This window comes from Stegodyphus dumicola, chromosome 10 (genome assembly GCF_044657685.1).
Source record: "Stegodyphus dumicola isolate Sdum_Otavi_A_Nest chromosome 10, ASM4465768v1".
In the NCBI taxonomy this organism is placed as follows: Eukaryota; Metazoa; Arthropoda; class Arachnida; order Araneae; family Eresidae; genus Stegodyphus; species Stegodyphus dumicola.
In genome coordinates this window covers 4,144,296-4,170,988 of record NC_140777.1, presented here as the reverse complement: position 1 = coordinate 4,170,988, position 26,693 = coordinate 4,144,296, and the positions used below count along the sequence as shown (strand labels likewise).

Genomic DNA, 26,693 nt, shown 5'->3' with positions numbered 1-26,693 from the left:
GGCGATCCCAGATTTGAGATTTTTCCGGATATTAGATCATTTTAAATCTACTAAGATTGCATGTAGAAATTATAAAATTGAAAATATGAAATCGTGATTTATGAAATAATGAAGCATTTATGATTTAAAGGGTATCAAAATTTACAAAAGAAAAGAGCTTAATATTTATATGTTTACTTTATTAAACATTTCTTTCAATGTGAGTTGTTTGATTTGTTTTCTCTGCTAATACTTTAGACTAATACTATAGACATATAATTTCTTGTTCAGTTATTAAGTTCCATTGTTCAAGTCCTGTAATTGCTGTGTCGAGAATTCTGAATAACTTGTCAATCAAAATTTTTTTCGTTCAGTAACCTCTCTGTTACTTTCTTCACTATCAGTAGCTGTATTTTCTGGATTTAGAACCATACTATATATTTTGCCCTCCGTTAATTGATTGATGATTGGGCATTGTCATCGCAATGAAAAACTTCTGTTTAACTTCGCTAAATTCTGCTGCCTGGTGCGGCCATGCCAGATCTGGCGCTGGTTCTGGCTTTATGTGAATAACAAATTAGTTATTCTTAATTCAAATAGCACTAAATATAATCGTTTGTCCTATGAGTATCAATAAGAAAATCTATTTTTAGCATAAGGAAAGAAATTTCTGCTAAATCTCCCCTTGTCAAGATTTTAGGGCATTAAACTTAAATCTGTAATCGGATAATACTCTGTTATTTGGCATCGCTGCTTGATTCATCACTCAAGTTGTCATCCGTTGATAAACATGCGGTGATGAAAGCAAAATACAATAAATAATGATTCGCGATTTCGGCATCAAGGATATAAAATATTAGTTGGTGTAAAATTAACAAATGTTTCGGTATGAGATTATGTTAAGCAGATACGCAGCTATAGAGTCAAGTTACTAATCACACAAATTTATGCTAAAATAATTATTTCTTCAATAATGAGATATTTTATTTAGCGCCAAACTGAGATTAAGAATCGGGATTTCCGACATGTTTTTTTATGATGAGGGAAAAAATCTAATGCGCGTGCGTAAAGCATACCCCTTCCCTTCAAAAAAGCCCTAAAAAATTGGTTGGTGGTGGCTTTGAGGTCCGGATTTTAGATCATTCCAGATATTGGATGTCCGGATATCGGACTTTGTACTGTATATAATATATATACATCTTTCAAAATATAACTTAACAGTATGGATTCACTCTTTTAAAATGATTCTACTTTAATGAAACTTAGGAGGTAATATAATCAATTAATCAATATTGTTTAGGAAATAAATTATATATAATATATATATATAGTAAAAAATGTATATTTTCACTATTCAAGTATTCACTGTGACAAGTATTCTTATCTTGTCACATGAACAGGCCTCTGTGGAAAGGGGCTTCTCTGTAAATAAAGCAATTGAAATTGAAAATTTAAGTGACTCATCATATATTTTTCAACACGCAGTATTTGATTACATAAAATTTTCTGGAGGTGTTCTTAATATCTAAATTAATAAAGAAATGAGATCAGCAGCAGCTTCTGCAAGAAGTGGAGTTTGTTATTTAGAAGTTCAGTATTTAGAAGAACAAAAATCTTTAACTAAATCTGAAAATTCAAAGAGGAAAAAAAATATTATTGAGGAAGAAATTGATTATATGAAGCAGAAGAAAAAATTTCTTCAAAGGGACATTAAAGATATTTATGAAGAAGTAGATGCTTTAGCAGATGAAGCTGAGACCAGCAGGAACATTGATTTGTTTATCAAAGCAAATGAACTTAGAAGAATAGTTAAAGAAAAGGAAATAGACATAAATAAATTAGATGTTAAAATAGCTGAAAAGATTTCAGATTTAAAAAAAAGCACAAATGTTTTGTATCTTTTATTTTAGCTTATTATTCTAGTATCTTTCAAAAACCCAAAGAAATAAATTGTATGTTTACAAATCAGTTATTTTAATCTGCAAAATATTCTTACATTGTGATTATAATAGTAGTTGACTGTGTTTAAATAAATATCAAATAATAATCATGTAAATCTCTAAAATAGTGACTATTATTAGTGTAAAATACACTTATACATGTTTTTCAAGAAATTATGTCCCTAATTTAATGTTATCTACTTCGTAACTTGTAGGGAGTTAGTTTAATTTTCAAAATTGTTTTATGGTAAGTATTAAATTGAATTTAATAATAGTGCATAATACACACTTCTGTTAGTTTCTGTGAAAGTTACAGTTAGTTTCTGTTAGTTCTGTGAAGTGAAATTACAAGCATGAAGTCGGTTGTATGGATAATTGCTTTATTCTATTCATTTTTTTGTTTGCTGATAGGTCCTTAATTTGTTCTTTGATGGTCCTTAAAAGTCCTTAAAACTCCTTAATTTTCATGTAAGGAAATGTGTACGAACCCTGGAATTTTGAGTGTCACCGAATCTTCGGCATCGGAAGCATTCTAGGTGAATAAGTCTGTGCTGGTAGCTAGATGAATATACATTTAAACTAATATGGGAACATTAGGTATATCTGAAAAGTAAAAAAATATGTATTATAAATTATTCTGTGTGAATTAAATGTTCTTAATTTTTTATATCAGGAATTTTTATTTAACTGAATCAGATTCAAAAGTAAAAAAAAAAAAAAAAAAAAAAAAAGAACTGCATCTGTTGCTATTAAATATCTTAGCTTGTTCATCAGTAACAGAGATTAATTTTAAAACATAAATATCTTATATTTTTCCGAATGAGCATACACAACACGTTAAGGTGAAGCAACACAAAATTGCGTTTCAAGACTATTGGTCCATTTGGGCTAATAAACTCATCTCTAATTTCTAAAGTTTTTCAAATTATTGATGCTAATAACTTTTTTTCTTGATCCATTGAATATTTATGTAAGAAAATAGTATATAATAATGTTATAATTTATATTGTAGTTTTCGTAATAGCTGAGCAGTATTCTTTATAAATTCTTCTTTTTAAACAAATAATAACCTATATTCTGTTACTTAGGTCTTCTAAAGGATTGTGCACGCTCCCCCGGGCATCATTATGCCCACTGGCATCCTTTAAGCAGCCGGAAGCGAGGATCCGAGGGAGGGTGATTCGCACCCTGGACCCCTCGGAATACCCCGTGGCACAGATATGCTCCCTGTCGAGGCATTTCCCAGGTAAAATTAATACTTTTATATAATTTTATTATATAATTTTTTCTACATATTGTTGCATGCATACAGGTTCATAATAATATAGAGTTCGTACGGTCCTTAAGAGTCCTTAAAAGTCCTTAATTTTGCACAAACTCGGCAGAAGGTCCTTAATTTTAATCATCTGAAATTTCTGTCTGGTTTTTACGACTGACATTTTGAGTGTAAACTAGCATTTTGGAAGAATATTTTTGGCAATTCGCTGACATATATGATTATCTTTTGAATGGGTTCATGGGTTATAATTTGTTTCTATTTCTAATATAAATAATAGGATACTCGAGTTTCTAAGCAAGAAATGAAACATAATCATTTCGAAATTCGTTTAATAAAGAGCTGTTAAACGTTGTTAATTTCGCTTTTGGGGATGTGAATTCTTTTATTAAACGGTTCTAAATTTGGCGACTTATCAACATTTTGGCGATTTTGAGATCAGTTTCTATAGAAAATTTTTAATTCCGAGATCTGAGAAATTTTCGATGTTTTTTTTAGAACATTGTAACATTGATAAATATTAATGTATTGTAATTATTTTTAAGAAATAACATTAAAGTAAAGCATTTTTATTTTTCGCTGCCATATTATAAATTCCATTTTGGCCACTTATACAATATCTTGAATCTGAAAAAATAAACGGTACTATTCGGTTTTGAGGGCCGTAAAAAAATTGCAGCGAAAATGTACGCGCAAAAGCACCAAATCTAGCAAACGCGCCCATTTAACAGCGCGCCAAATCTAGCGTATGAGCTGATTTCAGATTGCGTAAGTTTATATAGTTCTATATTTCTTAACACGCCATTGAAATACTAGATTAATTTTTAAATCCTTTTTTGATTTTAAATCCTTTTTTTGATATACTATGGATTAACAATTTGGGAATTGACCATGACGAAAACTCGGCAATAGAATTTTGGGTAAAATGCAGAATCACTGCACTGCTTGACGCGTTTTTAAGAATTGCACATATTCGGTATCCATGTACACATCGACCTATTTTCAGTAAAAGAAAATTGACAAAAATTCAATTGTTTTTACCTTGTAAAAAGCGGCAAACAAATAAGTGAGCGATTCTGCACTTTACTAAGAATATTTTCAAAGAAAATGCATCATTCATTATAGAAAATTACGTTTGAACAACCAACGAGATGAAATTATGCTTTAGCGATAAGTCGGTAGCGAAATAGCGATGCAGGCATCCATTCAGTTATGTTTAGCAATTTTTATATAAATTATAAGAATGATCTGAAATAGTTATATACTCTTATGCTTCCATTCAGTCATGTTTAGCCTTTTTCATATAAATTATAATAATAAAAAGGTATTATATGAAATTAACCTTTATCTAAATTAAAATATCAATCTTAAATAGTTATTTACTATTATACTTCCTTTCTTGCCGCAATTATTAGGGTTGTTGCAATTATTTTTGGCAGCATTGGCATCAACAATACTTTGGCGATTTTTTACGGCCCTCGAAACCGAATACAGTCAAAAGTCGTTAATTTGGACACCCGTAATCCGGAATGATCTATAATCCGGACCTCAAAGCTAAAATCTTTCTGCGCATGCGCCGCATTGACGCATGCGCATATGCGTTTTAGTCATGCGCGCAAGACATTTACGACTGCGCAAGTGCAGAATACGTTTTCGCGTGCGCATTTAATGTATAACGGACGGTATAAGCTAAAATTATCTAATTATCTATTTCAGTTAATGTTGATAATTGCGTTGTTCCTTAATCTTCGAATTGGATCCGGCTTATTATTTTTTGCAGACTGTAAGAGCAATTTTCTAAAAGTAAGCTTGAACTTTCGATTATGCCAAATAGAATTTCCGATGCTGGAGCTCCCAAAGGATCTAGAAAACGAAAGTATGTTTCGATGTCCATCAAACAAAAAATGGATAAAAGCATATCCTTTGTTTATCTAACCGTTCCGAAATCTGTATATCAATTTCACGCTGCTCTGCGCGGGGGGGGGGGGGGACGTCGCAGCGCGCAATGAACTGGAAGTTGATCTGTCAACACTATCGTTATCTTCAGGGCAGATGTTTTTATTTTATTCGGCTTATAATTCCTTACTAAATGTAGTATTTAATTTCGATGTACTCCGTCTTTGATATGATTTAAATCAAATTCCACGTCATTATTAATATCACGAATACAAATCAAATAGTTTTCTGGTTGCAATTTTCTAATTTCGGCTATGTGTAAGGTATGCTTTACGCATCCGCGCGTTGAAAGAAATGTTTAATAAAGTAAACAAATAAATATTAGGCTTCTTTTTTGGTAAATTTTGATACCCTTTAGATCATAATTGCTCATTATTTTATAAATTATGGTTTCATATTTTTAATTTTAAAATTTCTGCATGCCATCTTACCAGATTTAAACTGATGATCTATAATCCGGAAAAATCGATAATCCGGAATAGCCGAAGTCCCGACGAGTCCGGATTAAAGACTTTTGACTGTAGTACCAAATAAACAAGGTATAATGTTATAAAGCACAGTTTACAAAACATTTCTTAGCAAAAGCAAAATAGCTATGTAATTAATTAAAAATATTTTCTTTTTAATTTTTTTATGGTAAGAGTTATCCCATTTTATTGTCACATATGCATCAGTTTTCTCTGAAATTAATTTTACATTTTCCCCCTCTGATTTTTTTTTCTGAAAATATTTCTGGAATGTTGCTGTTATAGAATTCGTAGGAGTAATTTTTCTTTAGGATTTTAGACATAGCAGCTTGGAAGGTTTAGAAGAAAGCAAGATTTATAGGCCCACGATTCTAGAAGATTTGAGAAATATGTGACAAAATTTGAAATGTCTCCATGGTATCAACACATAATGGATGCATTTTACAGAAAGTTTTCAATTAATTTCTTACTTTTTGGAGAACATCTGGAAGAACAATGAAAACATAATATTTGAATGTTTTACTTCTGATACTAGAATCTTTTTTTTTAACATGTTTATCTTCCCTTTATTTTCTCTACTTTTCACTAGACTCAAGCATGGAAAATATTAAAAGTGCTTCTAATCTTAGCACATGTGCAGGGATTATAAAAACGGATTTTTTTATAAAGAAATTGAAAACTTACAATTTAAAAGATTCATCTAATATGTCCTAATGCATCATACATATAGCTGGCATTAGGCATTTTCCCACCTGATGCAATCTCTGTGGATCCTAAATTCTGCTGCCTAGTGTCTTTCTAAATTCTGCTTCCAATGCCTCCTCTAAATTCTAAAAGTTCTGCCATGTCTAGATTTTGTTGTTTGGTGTGCCACTAAATTCTAAAAATTCTGCAACATCGGCTCTGTAATCGGCCTTTACCGTATATATTTTATATTTCTTCTAAATGTTCATATTACTAAAGAAATAAAACTAGCCACTTTTTCTATACATTCTAAATGCATTTAGTGTTTTTTAGAATAACAGAAATCCTTAATTAAATCCCAAATTCTAAAATGAAAAGGAAACATGTTGAAGAAAGAAACGGTATACATAAAGAAAATTATTCTTTAAAGATATGTGCAGTTATTATTATTATTTAAATTACCCAATTGTTTATGATCTCAGCTTTTACTATATTTTCCTGTTTCTGTTTCCTTATATGATAGAGTTACTGAACCAGATTAAATTAAATTGTATAGTCTTTGACCACTACTCCACATTATTAGTTTGAATTTGACTGTTCTTGTTTAATTATGTCATTATGAGCTGTACTTGATTTTGTTAGCATCAGAACGTGCCTTTATGTTCCAAGTTCTTTTTAAATAAGCCTCTTATTTAAACCGTTGTCTGATATTGTAGTTGCTTTCAGACAAAGCGATAATATGCTTCACGTCTGCCGGAGGTTTTGGACTATTTAACTTTTAGCAGATAAAGTAAACCCTCGTAGGTACATTATGGAGAGGTTGACAAGTTAGGAGGTAAAGCATGCAGAAACTAGCAAGGGCAGTGGTTTGCATATTAAGACAAATCTCTAATTGTTAGAAAAGATGCTTAAAGAGAAGGAAATCGATATAATCTAGCCAAAATATTTGGGACGGCTTTAAATTAAAACGATGGATAAATATTTTGTTGAGTGTTTTTGTTACAAAACATAGATGTTTTGTAGCTTTTAATGTGTAATAATCCTAATATCGTTTAAGAATCAATGCTATAAATTACGTGTATTTTAAACTATGAAATTTTATTAAATTTTGATTTTAGTAGGGCTTTTTTAATAAATTTTGTTCAAAAATAAAATTTAATAGTAGTCATGTAAATCCATAATGACTAAGGATATCAAACTACCTAATTTAATTATTTATAACTAACTGCTTATCCTTAAAAATTATCTCTACATATTATTGCCTTTCATTAATACTCACTGTGGTCACAAGATAAAATACAAAAATGTAAAAATTCAAGTAAAGCATATTCTAATGCATCTACTGAGACTTAAAATAATACAAAACAACATATCACATCTGGTGCTTTAATGGTTTATTGGAACCTTAAAGTATATTAACTGGGTTACAACCCCTGGAACTGTACATGAAGCTACGACACTAACTGCATCAAACAGAGCCTGACTAACTTTCAACACTTGCCAACCTCGCCTTCATCAGGCTTTTAATGTTTGTTCTAATCAGCAGGTCTCTCTCTAGACAAGCAGCAGCAGTGTCAACATTTAGTCTTTTGTTATGAATCATGCTGATTATGATCTTACTTCTTATTTTAAACTATGGAGTTTGACATAAAATTCTACCTGCTTATTTACTAAATCTCTAGACTGACCAAGTATGTAACATAATGGGACATTAAAAAAAATCAACATAAAGCTTATTGTTAGTAAACGTAAATGTCACTTCTTTCAAATATGTCCAATAAGTGTAAAATATTTAATGCTACTTGATCAGCTGCTTAAAGTTTATCTTATTTTCAAACTTATTAATAATTATGTTAATTCATGTTTAGTAATAATGCACACTACTTAGGGATCTATTTTATTTTTAGGATGTTATTACAAATGTGAAATGCAGGCATCGATAATATTTTTAATTGAATTTATTCAGTTTGCATTTGCTCATGGGTCCTTAATTTTTTTCATTAATGGTCCTTAAAAGTACTTAATTTCCGTGTGCAGAAATGTGTACGAACTCTGTAATAGATTGAGAGTTCACCAACGGCCGAGCGTTAAAAGTCACTGAATACTGGTAGTTCGGTCTGAGGTTCGAATCCCGCGAATGGGCTGGCTGCATGGGCGCTTTACTGGTTTTCCCCATGTGTAACGTGTATACGAGCCAGTTTCCCTTAGAAAGTCCTCCACGGAGGCATACCTTCCCTTGGGCAGATAGCCTTAGTGTGCTTTGCCGTAGTTAAGTAAACAAAAACCAAAACAAACCATAATAGATTGAATGAATAAGTCCGATAAAAGGTTAATAAAATTTATTCTTATCAAATGAAATGTAATAGATTGCTGAAATTTTCTTCAGAGATATTCGTACAAGTGTTCACAGTATCACGCAGTAATAATCAGTGGTTATACTCAGGGCTGTGGAGTCGGTAGGGAAAATGACTGACTCTGACTCCTGGAATTTTAATGACTCTCATTCCCTCATATATATATGTAAACATCTAACATGGGTTACAGCTTATTTTTTTAATATAAAAGAAGTAATAGATGCTACAGGAAAAAAATTGATGGCATAGCAAATTATATATATTAATTAGCATTTATTATGAAATGGAAAAACTGGCATTAGTTATTTCTAAGAAAATGTACAACTTCAGCAAGATTTTCTTTGTTAGAGGGCCATAGATCAGATTTGATAAACTTCAGAGCTGAGAACTTTCCAGACTAACTTGAGTAGGAGGAAGAGCTATTACTGTTAGGCCTACTTCTTTTAACTATTCAGAATAGATTTTTATAAGTTCTAAAAGAGGTGTCTTGCAAGTATTTCTGTATTTCTTCAAAGGCCATGTAGAAATCTTGTTTGTATTTTTTCATTTTTCTATTTTATTTAAGCTCTTGTTTTTTTATTTTCATTCGCTTTGCTTAGCCTTTTAAGTATTATCCAGAAATATTTCTCAAAATCTAATTTATCAATGGAAAGGATGATAGAGACTCAATTGCTACTTTTGCAGTTTGACTGTCCTGATTCAAATTCTCCAATTGTTCTGAGAATGATTTCATTCTTAATGAAAGTTCATAGATGACTTTCTTTGCCTTTTAACTTCCTAAGAATGGCATCAATTTTAGGAGTTGTTGCTGCTATTGCTGCTTACCTGAATTTACCAGTGAGATTTGTAATTAAATGGACCAGTTTAATCATTAAATTCAAATATCACATCCATCCTCCTCCCTTATATTTATTTATTAATAGTTCAATAAAATAGAAAATAACCATTTATTAATATATACAGTCCATAAATAAAAATAACTCAGCTTGTCATTAATTTTTTTCAATTCATTTTATTTCAAATTCAAACTGTCCAACGAAAACTGGAGTCGTAGTAGACCTGATTCTAGTGACAACAGTTCCGACTCCTTTTACCCCAAAATCTGCCCGACTCCATGACTCCACATCCTTGGTTATACAGTCAAAAGTCATTAATCCGGACTCGTTGGGATTTCGGTGATTCCGGATTATTGATTTTTCCGGATTATAGATCATCAGTTTAAATCTGGTAAGATGGCATGCAGAAATTATAAAATTAAAAATATGAAACCATAATTTATGAAATAAAGAACAATTATGATCTAATGGGTATCAAAATTTACAAAAAAAAAGCTTAATATTTATTTGTTTACTTTACTTTCTTCGCTATCGGAAGCGAATTATAATGATGAGAAATTTGATTTAAATCATATCAAAGACGGAGTTCATCGAGATGAAATACTACATTTAGTAAGGAATTATAAGCCAAATAAAATAAAAACATCTGCCCTGAAGATAAGGATAGTGCTGACAGATCGACATCCAATTCATTGCGCGCCGCCACGGGGGAACGCCAAGGCAGAGCAGTGTGAAATTGATAAACAGATTTCGGAATGGTTAGATAAACAAAGGATATGCCTTTATCCATTCTTTGCAGCAATTCCACTTTTTGTTTAATGGACTTCGAAACACACTTTCGCTTTGTAGATCCTTTACATATTAGTAAATATATATCGAAAAATCTTTTTGACATAATCGAAAGTTCAAGCTTACTTTTATAAAATTGCTGTAACAGTCTGCAAAAAATAATAAGCCGGATCCAATTCGAAGATTAAGGAACAACGCAATCTGCAACATTAACTGAATTAGATAATTTTAGCTTAGCTTATACCGTCCGTTATACATTAAACGCGCATGCGTAAACGCATTTTGGGCATGCGCACACGCATATTCACAGCTGTAAAGGTCTTACGCGCATGAGTCAACACGACACATGCACAGAAAGTTTGTAGCTTTGAGGTCCGGATTATGGGTGTCTGAATTAATGAGTTTTGACTGTATGTACTTAACTATTAAAAATGTTACAATACAATGCAATGCAAAAAGAAACTTAATCCAATCTCACGCTGAACAGCTAACTAAACAGTTGAACTGAGATGTTCTGTCTCTGGCATTTTTTAGCATTTTAATTGGTTACGAGAAGTTTCAATTAATTTCTTTGCTTCTTGAGATTTCTAGAAACCATTAAGAGGAATTACAGTTGCAGCTAGCAAAGTAGTCAATTACATTTATTCAAATTAAACATAAATTACTGAGATAAACGTTTACTCAATGTTGAATGCACATGGTCCTGTATTTTTACTTTTCTGGCAATAGCTTTCTCACATGTTGCATTTATCACGTGCTGCATTGCATAGGAAAGTAAAACAATTATAATTCTACTAACATTAGCTATCTAAATACAAAATTTGTAACACTGCCCCCTTCCCAAGGACTGCACGTCCCAGGCAGTACAATCCCTGAACAGGAAGCCATGCTTATAACTAAAGCATCGGTGCACTAATACGCATTACAATACAGTAACAAACAACATAAACAATAAATGCAATAAGTAATGTAAAACAAATCAAATACTAAATCAATAAATGAGTGCAAAAATTTACAAATTTCGAAACAAAAAAAAAAAAACCATGGTCTTGTACTATTTACATTATATACACCATGTACTATGGCTATAGCAAGGTGCTAACCTGTCGCAATGAACAACTTTAGGCTTAGAGATCGATAACCTTACAGATCTGAACCATGACGTTGTTCAGCCTGTTTAGGACTGCGTAAGGTCCATCCCAAGGTGACTAGCTTAGGACTGAGTTCTTTCCGTTGAATCGGGATTCCACAACCACACCATGTCTCCTTCATTGAATGGATGTCCTGTAGCTCTGGTGTCGCATCGGTCTTCATCTTCTTTGTCACCAAGTTGACTTGTTCTTGACTAGTGCCCAAAATTGTGCATCACTTCAAACTGTGCCTTAAGATCTTGGATGTACTCCTCGGGTGATTGAAGGCACATCCTGAGGGTGACCAAACAAGACATTGCAAGGCAGATGAAGGTCATAACCAAAGAGCATCTGAGATGCGGAATAGCTGATAAGCTCTTGGACAGTAATGTAGGAAGCTTTGTTCTATCCAGAAATATGATGAATGTGAACTTCCTAGGTGGCTGTCTACGGGCTTGAAATGACTAATCCAACTTACGATTAACTCGAACGTTTAATGGATTTTAGAAGCTTAAAATCACAGAGACTATTCAATATTAAATCACAGTTTTTATCAGGGCTTGACTCATAATTAATATGTAACAATTTACACACAGAAATAAAATCATATGGAGTAAGAGTTTTAAGTAATTTTTGTTTTGTTTCTTCAATATTAAAATCAGATGGAAAACCACAAGAGTTACGCAATCTCACTCTATTTTTTCAATTACCTAAAGTTCCAATCACAATTTGATGTAAGAGTTTAATGGATTTTGTAGGCCCAGTTCTTAAAGAATTAGAAATTCTAGGTATCGAATTTAAAGTTGCCATCTTGATTCAAAATACAGTATAACACTATTCTTAGAAGTAACAATGTGAAAATAATCGAAAAAAATTACTTCTTTTCTTTTGTAATATTCGTCATAATTCTTCCTATGATTCTTCCTTGGCTCATCCCAGCTGAGCCCCCATTATTGTAGGAAGCTTTGTTCTATCCAGAAATATGATGAACGTGAACTTAATTCCTAGGTGGCTGTCTAGGGGCTTGAGATGACTAATCCGACTTATGATTAACTCGAATATTTAATGGAAACATAAATAAGCTGCTACAAACTACAAGGTGATTACATATGTGGCAGGAAATAGATGAATGTTATTTACAGGTGAATAGCGAATAACATCCTTTTTATATACACGTCTTTAAATACCGTCATTGTTGTCCCTCTCTTACCAACATCCAAATAATTGCGCAGTTCACTCTGTCTTAGCACTCGGGATCCAAAAGTCCTTTCTCCTATGGCTTGGCTTTACATCCACTAGATGACGCATTCCCATAGTAATGCGATAAGTAAAAACAGATAATTTATTGTCCCAGTCCTGTTGGTTTTTTGAAACCACCAAACCAGAGGTTATTAAGCATGGTTCAATTAAATTTCTCTATCGTGCCGTCTGACTGGGGATGTAAAGGTGTAGTTTGAATTTTGCCAATACTAAGTAGCTTGCAGAGTTCTTTAATTACGGCCGAAGCAAAATTTCTTTCTTGATTGAAATGTAATTGAAGAGGCACTCCGAACCTGGAAATCCAGTATTGTATCATTACCTCTGCTACTGCGACAGTCTCTTGATCAGGAATAGGGTATGCTTCAGTCCACTTAATGAAGTAATCAATGGCAACGAGGATGTCTTTGTTGGTATCAGAAGTTTGTGGCAGAGGTCCCGAAATGCCAAAGGTGATATATTCAAGGATGTACTTGTATCTCAACAACTACATTGTAACAGTGCAGCTTGCCTCGACTATGTTTCTTCTGTTCTGATTCACTCAGATGTCACAAGATTGGAATCACATTTGCATGTGATCCTTTGCATTACTTCAGCAGAAGTGCTCATGAACTCTCTTCAAGGTCTTCATTATTCCGAAGTGACCTCCTGTAGGACTGTTATTCAGTTCTTTAAGGACATTCACTGATCTTGGTGTATCAGCTGCCATGGGAAAGCCTTTCCATCATCTGATTTGTATTTCTGGTACAAGACACTGTTTTGACTATGGAATGAGTCTCAATATTGTTTTGTTCTAGGACTGTAGATCGCAGTTTTCTTTCAGGTAGATTTTGTGTTTGAAGACTCCATTTAAGTCAATTATGGGTTTAATTTTGCCATTTTCTAGGTGGATTTTCCTGACTTTATGTCACTTTATGGGTCTCAATTAGCCAATGCTGATGTTGTAATTTTTCTTGTGACCGAATAAAGCAGGATGATTTCTTCTGATGATGGATAGTTATGTCCTCAAAGGCTGAATGCAATTTGTTATTTTTAAAGAGAAAGGAAAAATTGTATTTCCTTAGAAACTCCAGTCTGAGTATAATGTGATAGTAGGCAGCACATGATGTTTACATTTAACTTCCCATCTATGTGTATTTTATCACCAGATGCCACATAATAGGAAAGCTTCTAAATGAGGATCAGGATGTATCCAAAAATACAGAATGGTGTCCAAATGAGTTCATTTTTAAATTATTGAACTAAATATTTCCGAATGATGGTAACATTTGCTCCTGTATCTATCACCATTTTGGAAGGAACTCCATTGATATGGCCCATGATAAAAAGTCCATTTTTGCCGCCACTCACTGCAGAAATCTGAAGTGCTCTAAAATGTGGCTTCTCATCATCTGGCAACCTCCACCCTGGGAGATGGCCACCTCCCGTCTTTGGGTGTTCTGATCAGTGCTGAAACGTGGAGTATAATATCGACTCGGAGCTTTTGTGATGGAAAGTGACATGAACAGTTCGATTAACTCTTTAGCCGCAGACCTCTTTGGTATTGAAAGCCTTTCATAGGTATGGCCATGGAGGACTGCCACTCCAACTCCAAAGCAGATATGATAGATCTGTTTGCGTGCTCCGCTGAGTTCTTCAGGGGAATGGTGCATTCATTTCCTCTCGTGTCCTGGCTTTTACAAATTGCATGAAACAAACCATTCCTTCGCACTGTTAGGTCTGTGGGCAGGGATGAGTCACAGGCTGTAGGCTGAGATATGGTTACTGCCACTAGCTAATCTTCGTCCTTGACCAGTTTCAGGCATATGGCATTGTTGGAGAGTTCTCTCATGATGGAACAGAGTGTTACCCTTCTGAAACCATATATAAACCATGCATACAGTGTTTGCTTCTTCCTCCTCATCATCTCATGCCTAGGTTAAATCAAAGACTTCCTCAACATATTTGTGAGCCATACTGTTACGCCTTGCAGAAAAGTAATAAAGATTGAAACGATGATTTTTTTTATTTTCATTTTATGCAGTAAATTCTCTCGATTCCCACAAAGGCTGACCTTCTGGACCTGATACCATGGACTAGTGAGTTTTGAACTGCTACCAAAAGTATGAACTAAGATTCCATGCATTTGAAATAAACCAGGGGGTTGTCGTAAGACAGCAGCTTCCAGCCCATTATTCCAAGGTGCATGTTATCACTTGCAGATTTAAGTTGCTTGCAGCTCGAGCTTGAAACATGAATCGTAATTAAAAGATTCATGCAACAGAAATCAAATTTCCGGAATAAAGAAATTTAATTATACCCCAAAAAATAAAATAATGGTCAATGTATATTAAAACTTAACATTCCTTATTAACTCATTACAGTTTCATGTTTGCTGCATCTGATTCTTTACTCTATCATAGAAGAGGTGTATTTTTATGCCTTAGCATCCCAGCGATTTCGTAATGATGCTGGCACCTCTGTGCAAGTTGACAACTGTTAAGATAAGGATCTTCACCTGGACATCTCAAAATCCTGGTGAAGATTGCATTCTTCATAGTTTAAATTGACCTTCGTAAGGCCACTGGAACCTAGTGCAACCAACTTCCAATAAGGTGGATGCAGTTTCTTTGCAAATTGGCCGTGGGCACGAGCTCCTCTGCCCCTGAGCTTACAGCAAGTATTGCCAATCCATTTGTTGCCTCAGTCCTTTTTAGAAGAAAGATTTTTTTCATTGAACATTTTGCACAATAATCATAATACAAACAATTGCATGTAAATGACTAAGATAATTAGATTTATAGGAACAGAAGCTTAAAAAAAAGTTATTAGATTTATGCTTTTATTATTTTTGTGTTGTTATTTTTAATTTTATAAACATAAAGAAATTTCCCAAAACGCAGATTCTTACTGCACATAAAGTTCGATATTGCTTAATGTGATGGCTGTGGTTTAATCTACTGATGCAACTTTTTCAAATATTTGATTTTTCTAAATTTTATCGTTCTAAAATATTCAACATGTTTTCTATAGTAAATGAGAGGCTTAAGTCTTCCATTGTATATTGCAGTTATTGTATAGAGATGAATACATTTAAATATAATTGATCTGTAACATATATTAACACTAGAATGGCAGGAAAATCTTACCTACTGGAACGGTGGTAAGGGGTCATTTTGACCCTTTGATGAAAGTACTAAAATAACAATGGTAAAACAATTTTAAATGTCATACATTGGCACAAATACGTCCTTTATATGTATTTCATAATTTATATTTAATATCACAAGGTAATTTATTGACTTTTTAAAATACTGTAAATGTATTGAGTATATGGCGATCAATTGGATCATATTACAATTACTCAAATAACTCAGTAATTTGATATAAGAATTGATTTCAAATAAATGATTTCACAAGTTAAAACTAAGGTTTTCTAAAATAAAACACAATTTATATAATAATATTTTTTATGTACTTACTCAGAGGATGATTCACTCTGTAAATGCAGAAATGAGAAATGTTCTCTGATGTTTCAGTTATATCATTATAAATGCAGCTGAATGGAATATTAAATCATTTCATTTCAATTTTATTTAATATTTAAAATATTAGAGATTACACATACGTATTAAAAATTAATGCAGTTGATACAAAAATAATTTTTAACAATTTTTCCAGTGCATTTTCCACACACAACTTTGGAACAAGATGCACAATATTCTTGAGATTTGTTTCCATTGCATGTCTGTACTTGACACTTTTTTCTCTTTATATCTATTTTCTTTTTATGTGTTTCTTCTGAAGACTCAAGAAGCATCTTTGGGAGTTTTGAAGCCATATGTACCACTCTTAACTTTACTCCTAATTTCAGTAGAAAATTTCTCCATTTAATGGTGTTTCCTGTTACACTTTTATAAATTATCCAGGTGTTCAAAGCTGCATGATCCAAAATATTGAAATGTTATGTACAGGCCATCGTCTAAAAGCCAAATTAACTGAATATTTTCGGTATATCTGATCATGAATATCCACACAATACTTGGTTGCGTTGTGAAATGCTATTGAATCGGGCAACTTCTTGAGACTGTCTTCAGTTTTTACAGTAGAATGTAATGAGTTCAGTAGAAAAACGCTTTTGTTTCTTTTGCCTTCATAGATGATAAATGTGATATTATCATGTTACACTATTGTCGATGAATAAAGATTACTACACATATTTTCAAAGATATAGGAATTTCTCTTCTATTCTTTTTCATTGTGCAGACCATAGTTGTATTTTTTTATTTTAGCATTTCTGCTAATTTAATGCTAGTGAAATAATTATCCGTGGTAATATTCCTCCCTTTGTTTAGATGTGACATTAATTTTATGACAACATTTTCAGACAAACGTAATTGAGGATTTGCTGTTTAATTTTTTCCTAGATAAGGAAATCCATTCAAGAGGTATTTAGTATTAACATCGACAGGTAACCAAAATTTTATTCCAAATTTGTATGGTTTATTAGGCATATTTTGTGTAAATCTACACCTAGCTATAGATGGGAATAATTGTTCATCAACTGTAATATTTGTCCTGCTCGGTAGCACGTTTTGCAGTTTTCAATAAATTTGTTCCACATGTCTGATGCAAAAGCAAATTTATCAGTCTGTAATCGAGCAGATCTTGTTGTCTTTTCATCGAACCTTAAAAATCAGTTTATTTCTTTGAATCTACCTCTTGATATAGTTTCTTTGCAAAATGGCATTCCCCACGCTTCGGACCCTAAGGAATATAAATCTAAGCCCTTTGCTCCTATTACTCCTCGAACATACAATATAGTTACAAAAGCATCTTACTCAGCCGGAGATAACTTCCAATCTTTATTTCCAAGTTGCCGATGAGCTTCGGATTCTGTACATTTCTTCCTATGCAGCAAGATATCATCATCAATAAAAAGCTTGAAATTTGTCCTCAGAAACACGACTCTTTGCAAAAGATGTTAGTCTTGCTATTTCTTTTAGAACATTATATGTAGAAACACGGCCAAAGACTGTATTTTGGGAATTATATCATTCCATATAGTGCTATCAGGAGCTGTAAAAACAGTTTTGCAAATACCGTGATCCGTTTTTGCTTGTTTATTTCTGCTGAGTTCTTCTTCGTTTACTTCACTGTCCTCGGCTTCACTAATAGTTTGTGTCTGGAATTCATCTTCAGTTTCTACAGAAAAATTATCAATTTCACCTCTGTCAGACTCATTTTCAGATAGCTCCTGCAACAATTTTTTAATTTCTTCATCCTTAAGACCTCTTTTCCGCTTATTAAAAATATTTTGTAAAAGTTGAAAAAGTAGAAAAATATCAGACTATCAGAAAACGATAGGGAATATATTTTAGCATATGATTCTCACAGCGTAAAGGAAAGGGGAAAGGTGATAATGAACTTGACAGAATTCATATGTACTGAAATACTGATTTGGGATTACCAAGAAAACATCTGTCCTAACTGTTATCATCTGCAGTAAGTAAAATACATCTATAAAATAAACTATTTCTGGGGAAAAAAAAAGTAAGCATGAAAAAGACTGCATCTACCTTCCTTGCAGTATTTTCTTAACAAATAGATAATTGCAAATAAAGGAACAACAACTTATGTAGACATTAGAAAGTAGTGAGACCACCCAGGTTTTTATCCCTCTGGGAGATAGTATGAATGCAATTGAAAAATCCTTATCAGTGAATGTTTTTCACAGGTTATTTGACAATGCCTCCAGCAGAAAGAGGGATAAAAGTAAAGGGGTCAAAATGACTCCTGTCCGCCGTTCTAGGAATACGTGCCATTATTTCAAAAACTAACAAACCTAGAATGCTGAAATTTGTTTTACAAATATTTGTTATCTATTTAGGAAAAGTAAAAAAATTCCAAATGATTTCTTCCAATAAAGCAAACGTAATCAATGGTCAAAAGTGTTCAGGGGTCAAAATGACCCCTACCTCCGTTCTAGTGTTAAATAATGTTTGTATATTTTTCCTCTTATTTTATGATTTCTTTCTTACTAAACAATATAGCTTTATATCAAGAAACAGTTAGGAATTTTATCAATAATTTTCGGTATTTAGTAGGACCTTAATTATGCTGGTGTGTTGCCAATGCGATGCATATTTGTCTATCGGCTTCCTTTGACCTTTAACTTTCCTCAAGGCTTAATTTCTAAAATTAGAAGTACCGGAGCCCTATGGAAGACTGTCAGGAAAAAACAAAATCAAGTAAATAAATAAAATGGGTAGAAAGTAATTAATAATTAATTACTAAAATTGAATAATTAATGATTAGAGTAAATAAATATTAATATTAAAATTTAATAAAATATAAAGACATAAAACATAATAAGTTATTAAATAAATGGTGAATAATTAAATATTAAAATAAAGTACTGGACCTTGACTTATTTGGGGGCTTCGGCTGGAATTACAATTTTGCACAAAAAATAAGAATTAGCTGTACTGGTCTCCAGTTTAATTTAAGCTCTGAATATAATGTACTACTGCAAAGGTTAATAGAAATGAAGACCATCTTGTTCCAGCACACTAATAAAAAGTGTTAAAAAGGTTAAAGCGTCACCAATGAAAGTATAGAGAATGTTATAACCAGCAATAGAATATGGAGAAAATTTTAATGGATGACCTGTAGGTATTAAAAAAAAGAGAAGTGTCCAACATTTTCTGACTATGATTTCCTCTGAATATAATTCTAGCTGTCAAGCAGAATATGACAGGAGAACAAACTTTCACTGAATCCGAAGGTTAGTTGGGAAAAAAAAAAAAAAAAGTAACAAGTGAAAATTTTCATCATTTCATTACATGATTCCAAAAGTCTGCATGTGCTCTTTTCTGCAGGAAGACACTAGCGTAGGAACGAAAAATTTACCTGCTCTCAGAAATTAATTGTACTTTCTGGAGAATAACCCCTTAACATGTAGATGGGGGGCTTCTCTTTCCTTAAAAATCTCGACCTCCATCCAAGAGCTCATTTCCCAAGAAAAGAGAATTATGCATTCAGAAGTTAGAATCGATTTTTAATATAATTTTATTTCTGTAAGTTTTCAAGATCTAATTTCTACTGAAATTGCTGTTCCGTTACATTAAAGAAGTGCCAAAGCCTTCTTATTTAGAGCTCCGGTGCGCTTTGGCTAGAATTAGGATTTATTCCCAAAACTAAGAAGCACCGGAGCCAGCTGACTTTCCTTCCATTGACTGCCTTTAAAATTTCATCAAGCCCTGGCTTTTAGTTTGAGAATCATGTAAAATTATGCTGGGGCTTATTTTTGAGAAATATTTTGGGTGAATAAAGCATTATCTGAGTGTACACTAATAAAGCATTATTAGTGTACACTCAGATTTTACATTATGCCCAAAGAGGCTTTTTTTTTAATGTTTTGTGGTTACCTTTATTTATTAAATATCATGTTCTTTGCACTTAAACCATAAATTTGAGTTCAACAGCAATATCCCAAAATAATTTTAAAATGAGCATATCTTTAGAATTACCGATATGCAGTCTCACATGCTGGAGATAATTTTTTTTTGCCATACAGTGTTGCCATTACTTGCTTTGAAATCCCTGAGTTTTTTTAATCAAAAATTTGTTAGAAATGTATAATAAAATTTCTAATTTTCTTCTAATGAATATTTCTAATTAGACATCTCATGATTTTAATGCATGTTGCTATAAATCAGTATCATAAAAAGTAGAAAAATGTATTCGTAACCGTGTTTATTGTTTTTAAATTGCTTTTTTATTACTCAATAAATGTCTAGATGAAATTTGAAAGTATTTTAGACTTAAATGAATGGCAATATGCTAGCAAGTGGAAGATAAAAGTATTCTATTTGAGGCAGAAGCAACACACTGCTTTCGTTGAACCGAGTTTCGAAGTTAAAATTGAAAGATAAAGGTCCTCCACTTTGACAACAGTCTGCAGATAAAAATAAAAATGCTTTGATTTGAACAGCGTTTCCACTGTTCGTATTCAAATTGTTGACATAGTTAATTAAAAATTCATTAAACGCTTATAAAATATGAAATAAAAACAGTTGAATAAATTCTAAATTCCGACTTCCAGGTGTACACATTTGGGTGGAGGACTAGGTTATTCAAAATTTGATGGCTGTAAATACCGTCGATATTTTTGGCAATGCAAGGAATATGCATACATACATGTAGACTCTTCAATATTTAATAATGAGACAGGGTGAAAATATTTGGTAGCAACAATATGAAGCACGATACGTCATTTATAGTGAATCGCCACAAAATCTCATTTCGAGACTGATAACCCTTTTTGGGCTAAATAGCATTAACAATTTACCTACATTTTAAGCATGTACAATTTACAAAATATGAAATGGATAATTAAAAAAATTCCAAATTTGGCCTTCCAGATGCCCATATACAGATGGAAACGTCCGTTATTCGAAATTTGATAGCTCTAGTTACCGTCGTTTTATCACAATGCGAGAAACATGCATCCATTTATGCAGATTCTTTATAATTTTTTTAATATAGTATAAGTCTTTAATATTTGGTGGCAGCAGTTTGAAAAGTAAACCAACATTTTTTCAACAGTTTTCAACACAAAATGCCAAAATGAAATTAATAGCCCTTCTGGGCTAACGCCTCCCCCCAAAATAACTGCTGCTTTTACATTAAGAAGTTTGTAATTATCTTGTTTTAATTACAACTATATATTCATGACACATTTAGTTAAAATTTTTGTTGTTAATGGTGATGAATAAATTTTCATTTATAGGGAGCAATATCATGATAAAGCTCCGACAGCTCGCCAGGGAGCGAGAGGAGGAAGAGCGCAGGGAGCGAGAGGAAGAGGAACGTGCACAGGAAGCAGGTTAGCATATTTGTGATATGATAATTAAAAAGACAAAAATAAAAATTGTAAATGATATCTTCAAAAGCAATGTATATTAATTTTTGAGTGTATTGTTTGTAAAAAAGGAATAAATAAAATAGGTATGTTAAACAGTTAAAGGTTTACAGCATTTAAATACAATAACCTACTTTCAGAATGCAAAATTAATGAAAGAACCAGGTAATCAACAAAAATATTCAAATTGTATCATTTTGTAAGAGTCCTTTCAATTATGTTAAAATCATGTAATGGTGATAATTCTGAAACTATGCACTTCGTTTTTATGTGTCCAGTTGTACATTACTTTACATGCTAATTCATAGAACTGTAAAAAACGGAAGAAGATTGAGATGACGTATTGTGTCCTTTGACCATATAAGCACAATTAAATTAAGATTTAAAATAAGCCTATTTATTAAACCTTCCATAGCTGTAAGATTAAGCAATTATTTCTTCCTCAGCATGCATATCTGTCAGTCGCAAATTTGTGTTGCAAGTTTTTGCCTACTACTATGCATAACTAGAATGTAGGTAACTCATTGGATGACTGTCAAAAGGTTAACACACTAACCTCACAAGAATACGTGCATCTCCGCAAACACTTTGATAGTATTGTGGTTTTTGCTTTGGGGATTTCATCATTTTAGCTCAGTAAGACAGGAACAAGTACGGGGGGGGGGGCACCACGACTTCGCCATTGACAAAAATGGTATAGACCTCCCATGCATTAACCTTTCTAGAGAACTGTTCCCTCTGTGGGGAACACAAGTGCCTTTTCAGGCATTAATTTAAGATCTTATAAAAAGGCTACATTTTTAGTATATTATTACATCTATGAATACATTGAATAGATGTAACATTGCTGTACTTGAAGTTTTACATTGGAGCTGGATTGCATACATTATTGATTGATTATAGTGGACTTAAGTCATATTTACGTTGGTTAGTGGTTGTAGTGGTATTGCAGTGTTTTTACATTGGCTTTTGGATTATATTGAGTGCACTTAGCAGCTCACGGTTTTGGATTATATTGAGTGCACTTAGCAGCTCACAGTTTTGGATTATATTGAGTGCACTTAGCAGCTCACAGTTTTGGATTATATTGAGTGCACTTAGCAGCTCACAGTTTTGGATTATATTGAGTGCACTTAGCAGCTCACAAGTATAAAAAATTATTCATGATTTCGTAATTGTTGCACTGTGTTAATATAATATTTATGGTAATTTGTATTTAGATGATATTGAGTTCATATTAGTAGTAAATAGTTCACTGTCTCTGGTGATGGGTATGCTATTTTTGTGCTTTTATTATTATTGAAGGCACTCCTTATATGGAGAAGTGCTGTGGAAATAATGCATTGATGAATGTCACCTCTGATGAAACTGAGTTTGTATTCACTTAATCACTCAAACACCGAATCACTGAGTGGTGCTGAGCAGTTAGTCACCATTAGTAATACTTTGAGTTCATAATCATGATAATCACTGAAACATTGGCCGGGACACTATTCTTTGAATTGGTGGAACATGGTATCAGTGGGATTCTGAGTACTATGTCACATGAAGCAGTGGATTACTGATTTTTGATATTATTGATATTATCCATTGCTTTGCATCGTTTGTGAAGCAATGGATCCGTGGAAACTTGAGAAACTGGGGCATTGAGCCACATTGAGTAATGTTGTGCATCTTGTTTGATTTATTTTTTGGGGGGGCTGGCACAGCTCTAGACCATGTTGACGTAGCTTGTCAATTAGTGCTTTAATGTTATAGGAATGTCAATGTTTAATTGAACCTTTGGAATTCTACTCCTGATTGATTGAGGTGTGTACATGATGAGTTGATGTTAGTGGGCATTGTAGAAGGTAATGATTTGGATCACCCCTCTTCCCACATACAGACACATCTGATGTTGAGGGATTTCTTTCGCTAAAATATGTGGGGAAGGGGCTGTGGCCGGAGATAATACTGTGACAGGTAAAAATTGGATATGGTACCATTCTCGTCTATCTGTCATAGAAGGCTGTGCGTACATCTGCCTGTTATTCCTTGTGACCATTATAGTTTCCATTCTGTTAAGCAGGCTGTTTTAATTTCTATTTTAGGGCCGATTGTGGCCGTAGCATGTTTATTTCATCTCCAAGCTGTTCCATTGTGGCTTGCTTTGGCGAGGAAATCGGCTCTCTCATTGCCTTCACAATTGCTGTGCCCTCTTGTCCAGGTGATGATAAAGATTTTGTTACTGGAGGTGATGGTATCTTTTATTTTTTCTGCAACTCCTGAGGTGGTGCTTGAATTTTTAATCGTATATATTGATGATCGACTGTCTGTCACTATGTGGATATTATTGGTTTGTTCAGTGTTACAGTGAGCACATTTTGTGAGGAAGCATTCTTCATGTAGTGGAATATATCAGTTACCAATTACCACAGACTAAACTTATTATTTTTTCCATTTGCCAGATTTTACATCTAATGGATTATTAACATAATAAATGCACAATAACAAAAATGCAACAGGAAAGTATGGAACAGGTATCACGTGTCGATTTTAGCCTTCTTGTTTTAGGACTTCATTGCAAAGATAGATTACCTGTAATAAACTTTTAACTCTTTTAAATGGATAAAATTCGATGACTTCAGAAAAAGAACACAAGTCGTTTATTTTTTCATCTAATCAAATCACATAATCTACCAGTTGTTACTGGGCAACAATCTTATGTTGTCATCTTATGAAAATTAAAATGTACAGACATTAAAGATAAGAAGAGGAAACATAGAGGACACTACACATTTCCTTCCCAGTGAAAATGATTAGGAGACATAATCCTTTAAATGGGGTGAAAACCTGATGGTCCTTCCACTGCTTGTGGTATGGTTGTGATTGACACGGAGATTTGCACTGTGTGGGCGGATCTGGATAATCCATATGTCTGTGGGTTTCAAGAGGCTGCTCATCATTGTCTTTTATGGTAAAACATGGTTTTTCAGCATATCAACTGAAATTCTTTTAACGGTTCCATTAATTTCAATCCCAAAATATTTAGTGGTGTCAGTGGCGTAGTGAAGGGGGGCAAGGGGGTGTATGACGCCCCGGGCGCTGCTCGCAGAGGGGCGCCAAATGGTCTCCAAACAAGATTTTCCAGAAAATTTCAGTTTTTATTTCGATCAATTTCTGGAAAATATATTTAAAATGAATAATTATTGCAATATAATTAATTACTTATTTTCTTGATTTATCTGATAAAATGTGTAATAAAATGTTTGCAGTCCATCAACCAAATATTTCCATATACAAAACATTCTTTCTGACCACTTTATTTCTCTAAGAGATATATTTTTCTTTTTTTTAAAAATGAAATGCATGTATAACTCGCATTTTTTTATTTTAAAACAATAACATGACCTTGTCCCGAATTTCTCAAACATATCCAGTTTCCAAAAACTGATTCCATAATCTGGAATTGACATTTTGGGAAAGTCGTAAGGCTTCCGCTGAAATGGATTGCGTTTGACTATTCTGGAAACAACTGATGGTCTTCCTGGTTACTGATTCAACTAAGTCATCTTGCTGAGAGATCATATATTCACTGCTTCAAAGCATTCAATACATGCTGATTGTTTTTAGTTTCCTACTAAAAAGGAATGCTACTGGTCGCTCCTTATCTAAAATGCTTAGTTTCCGACGTTACAGACTAAATTTGCATATTCCCAACTTTGTAAACATTATAATTTTCCTTTATAATCTCTTCTATTTCCTTTTGTTAAAAAGGTTGTCGATTACATGGTTATTTAATACCAAACTCGCAATGTCCCATAATTCTTTTGAGCAGTGAATGTCTGCAAGGTGTTATTCCGCAGTAGAAAAGAAACTGAACCTAAAACTCCACTTCAGATCTATGAAGAAAATGTTTTTCCAAACCAAAGTGTAGCACTTCAAATACTCCTTACTATTTCATTATCAAATGCTAGCTATGTTTTAACTGTGATTTTTTTGGGGGAAGCCAAAAAGATATTTTGCCCCGGGCACCAGTTAGGCTCGCTACGTCACTGCTGTTTGACAACATAAGGCCAAAGATAAACTGGTTGCAAAGATGAAGTGACCGTGTTATTGTAGACGAAAATGTAGCAATTCAAAATGCATTTTGAGATGAATACGCTTGTATATCCATGGGTAGTCTTTGGAGAAGATTTCATGTTACAGATTATACTTTGTACTATTTCATGTTACGGATAATACTTTGCACTAACTCTGAGTGTGTGACATTAGGGATCGTGGTGATGAATTCTTCGAGTAAACAGAGGGGACTTGAACAAAGAAACTCTGCTGAAGAGTATCCTGTATCTTCTTTCAGTGCAGAGCATAATCCCAGAAGAACCAAGGGTAAAGTGTCTACCCAAGATTGTAAAACAATATTGTCTACCCAAGATTGTGCTTTGTTGTAAATGACATTTTCAAACCCAATTAGTCCATACAATCTTGAGTTGTCGCCCATTTAATCCATACGATTGTGGGATGGTATGCGGCTGTTTTGGATTTTTGTAAACTGAAGTATTTGCTCAAAGATGAGAAGAGTTGACTTCCAAACTGACATCCTTGATGAGAAGTAATATGCTGTGGTATTCCAAAACAAGAAATCCGGGTTGAGATCATCCCCTTTGCAATTTGTTTCCGCTAATTGATCTGCCATAGGAAGAGCTTCAACTGATCTTGATAAACTATCAGTCATCGTTAGTAAATGTATGAAACCTTGACATGAAGGTAAAAATCCAACAAAACCAATGTGAACGTGTTGAAAACACATTCAGGTGGAATGTTGAAGTCCTTAAGAGCTAACTTTGTATGTCTTTGAACCTTATATCATTGGCATTCCATGCGTTCCCTACACCATAACTGACAATCTTTATTGAAATTTGGCCACATGAATCTTTTCATGATTAATTTTCTTGTGCTTCTAATCCCTGTATGAGATAGGGTAGGAATAGAAGAAAATATTTGTCTGCGAAAGTTTGAGGGGATGTATGGGCGGTTACTGTTGGTAGAGACATCTCAGTAAATCATTTTGTCAGTACAGTGCCTGAATGGAAATCTGAACCATTCTCAGCCTCCAGTTGTTTCTTAAACTTGTTAACTCT

General features: G+C 33.2%; 1 protein-coding gene across 1 annotated transcript in view; it reads left to right on the top strand.

Moving 5' to 3' along the window:
• The window catches only part of LOC118191887 (uncharacterized), a 90,270-nt gene that overhangs the window by 12,199 nt on the left and 51,378 nt on the right, over nt 1-26,693 (top strand). Inside the window, exons 2-3 of the mRNA XM_085826082.1 lie at nt 3,008-3,165; nt 21,442-21,537. Of these exons, the coding sequence (XP_085682208.1) occupies nt 21,453-21,537 (85 nt within the window). The 5' untranslated portion in view covers nt 3,008-3,165; nt 21,442-21,452. The remainder of the gene's footprint in view (nt 1-3,007; nt 3,166-21,441; nt 21,538-26,693) is intronic.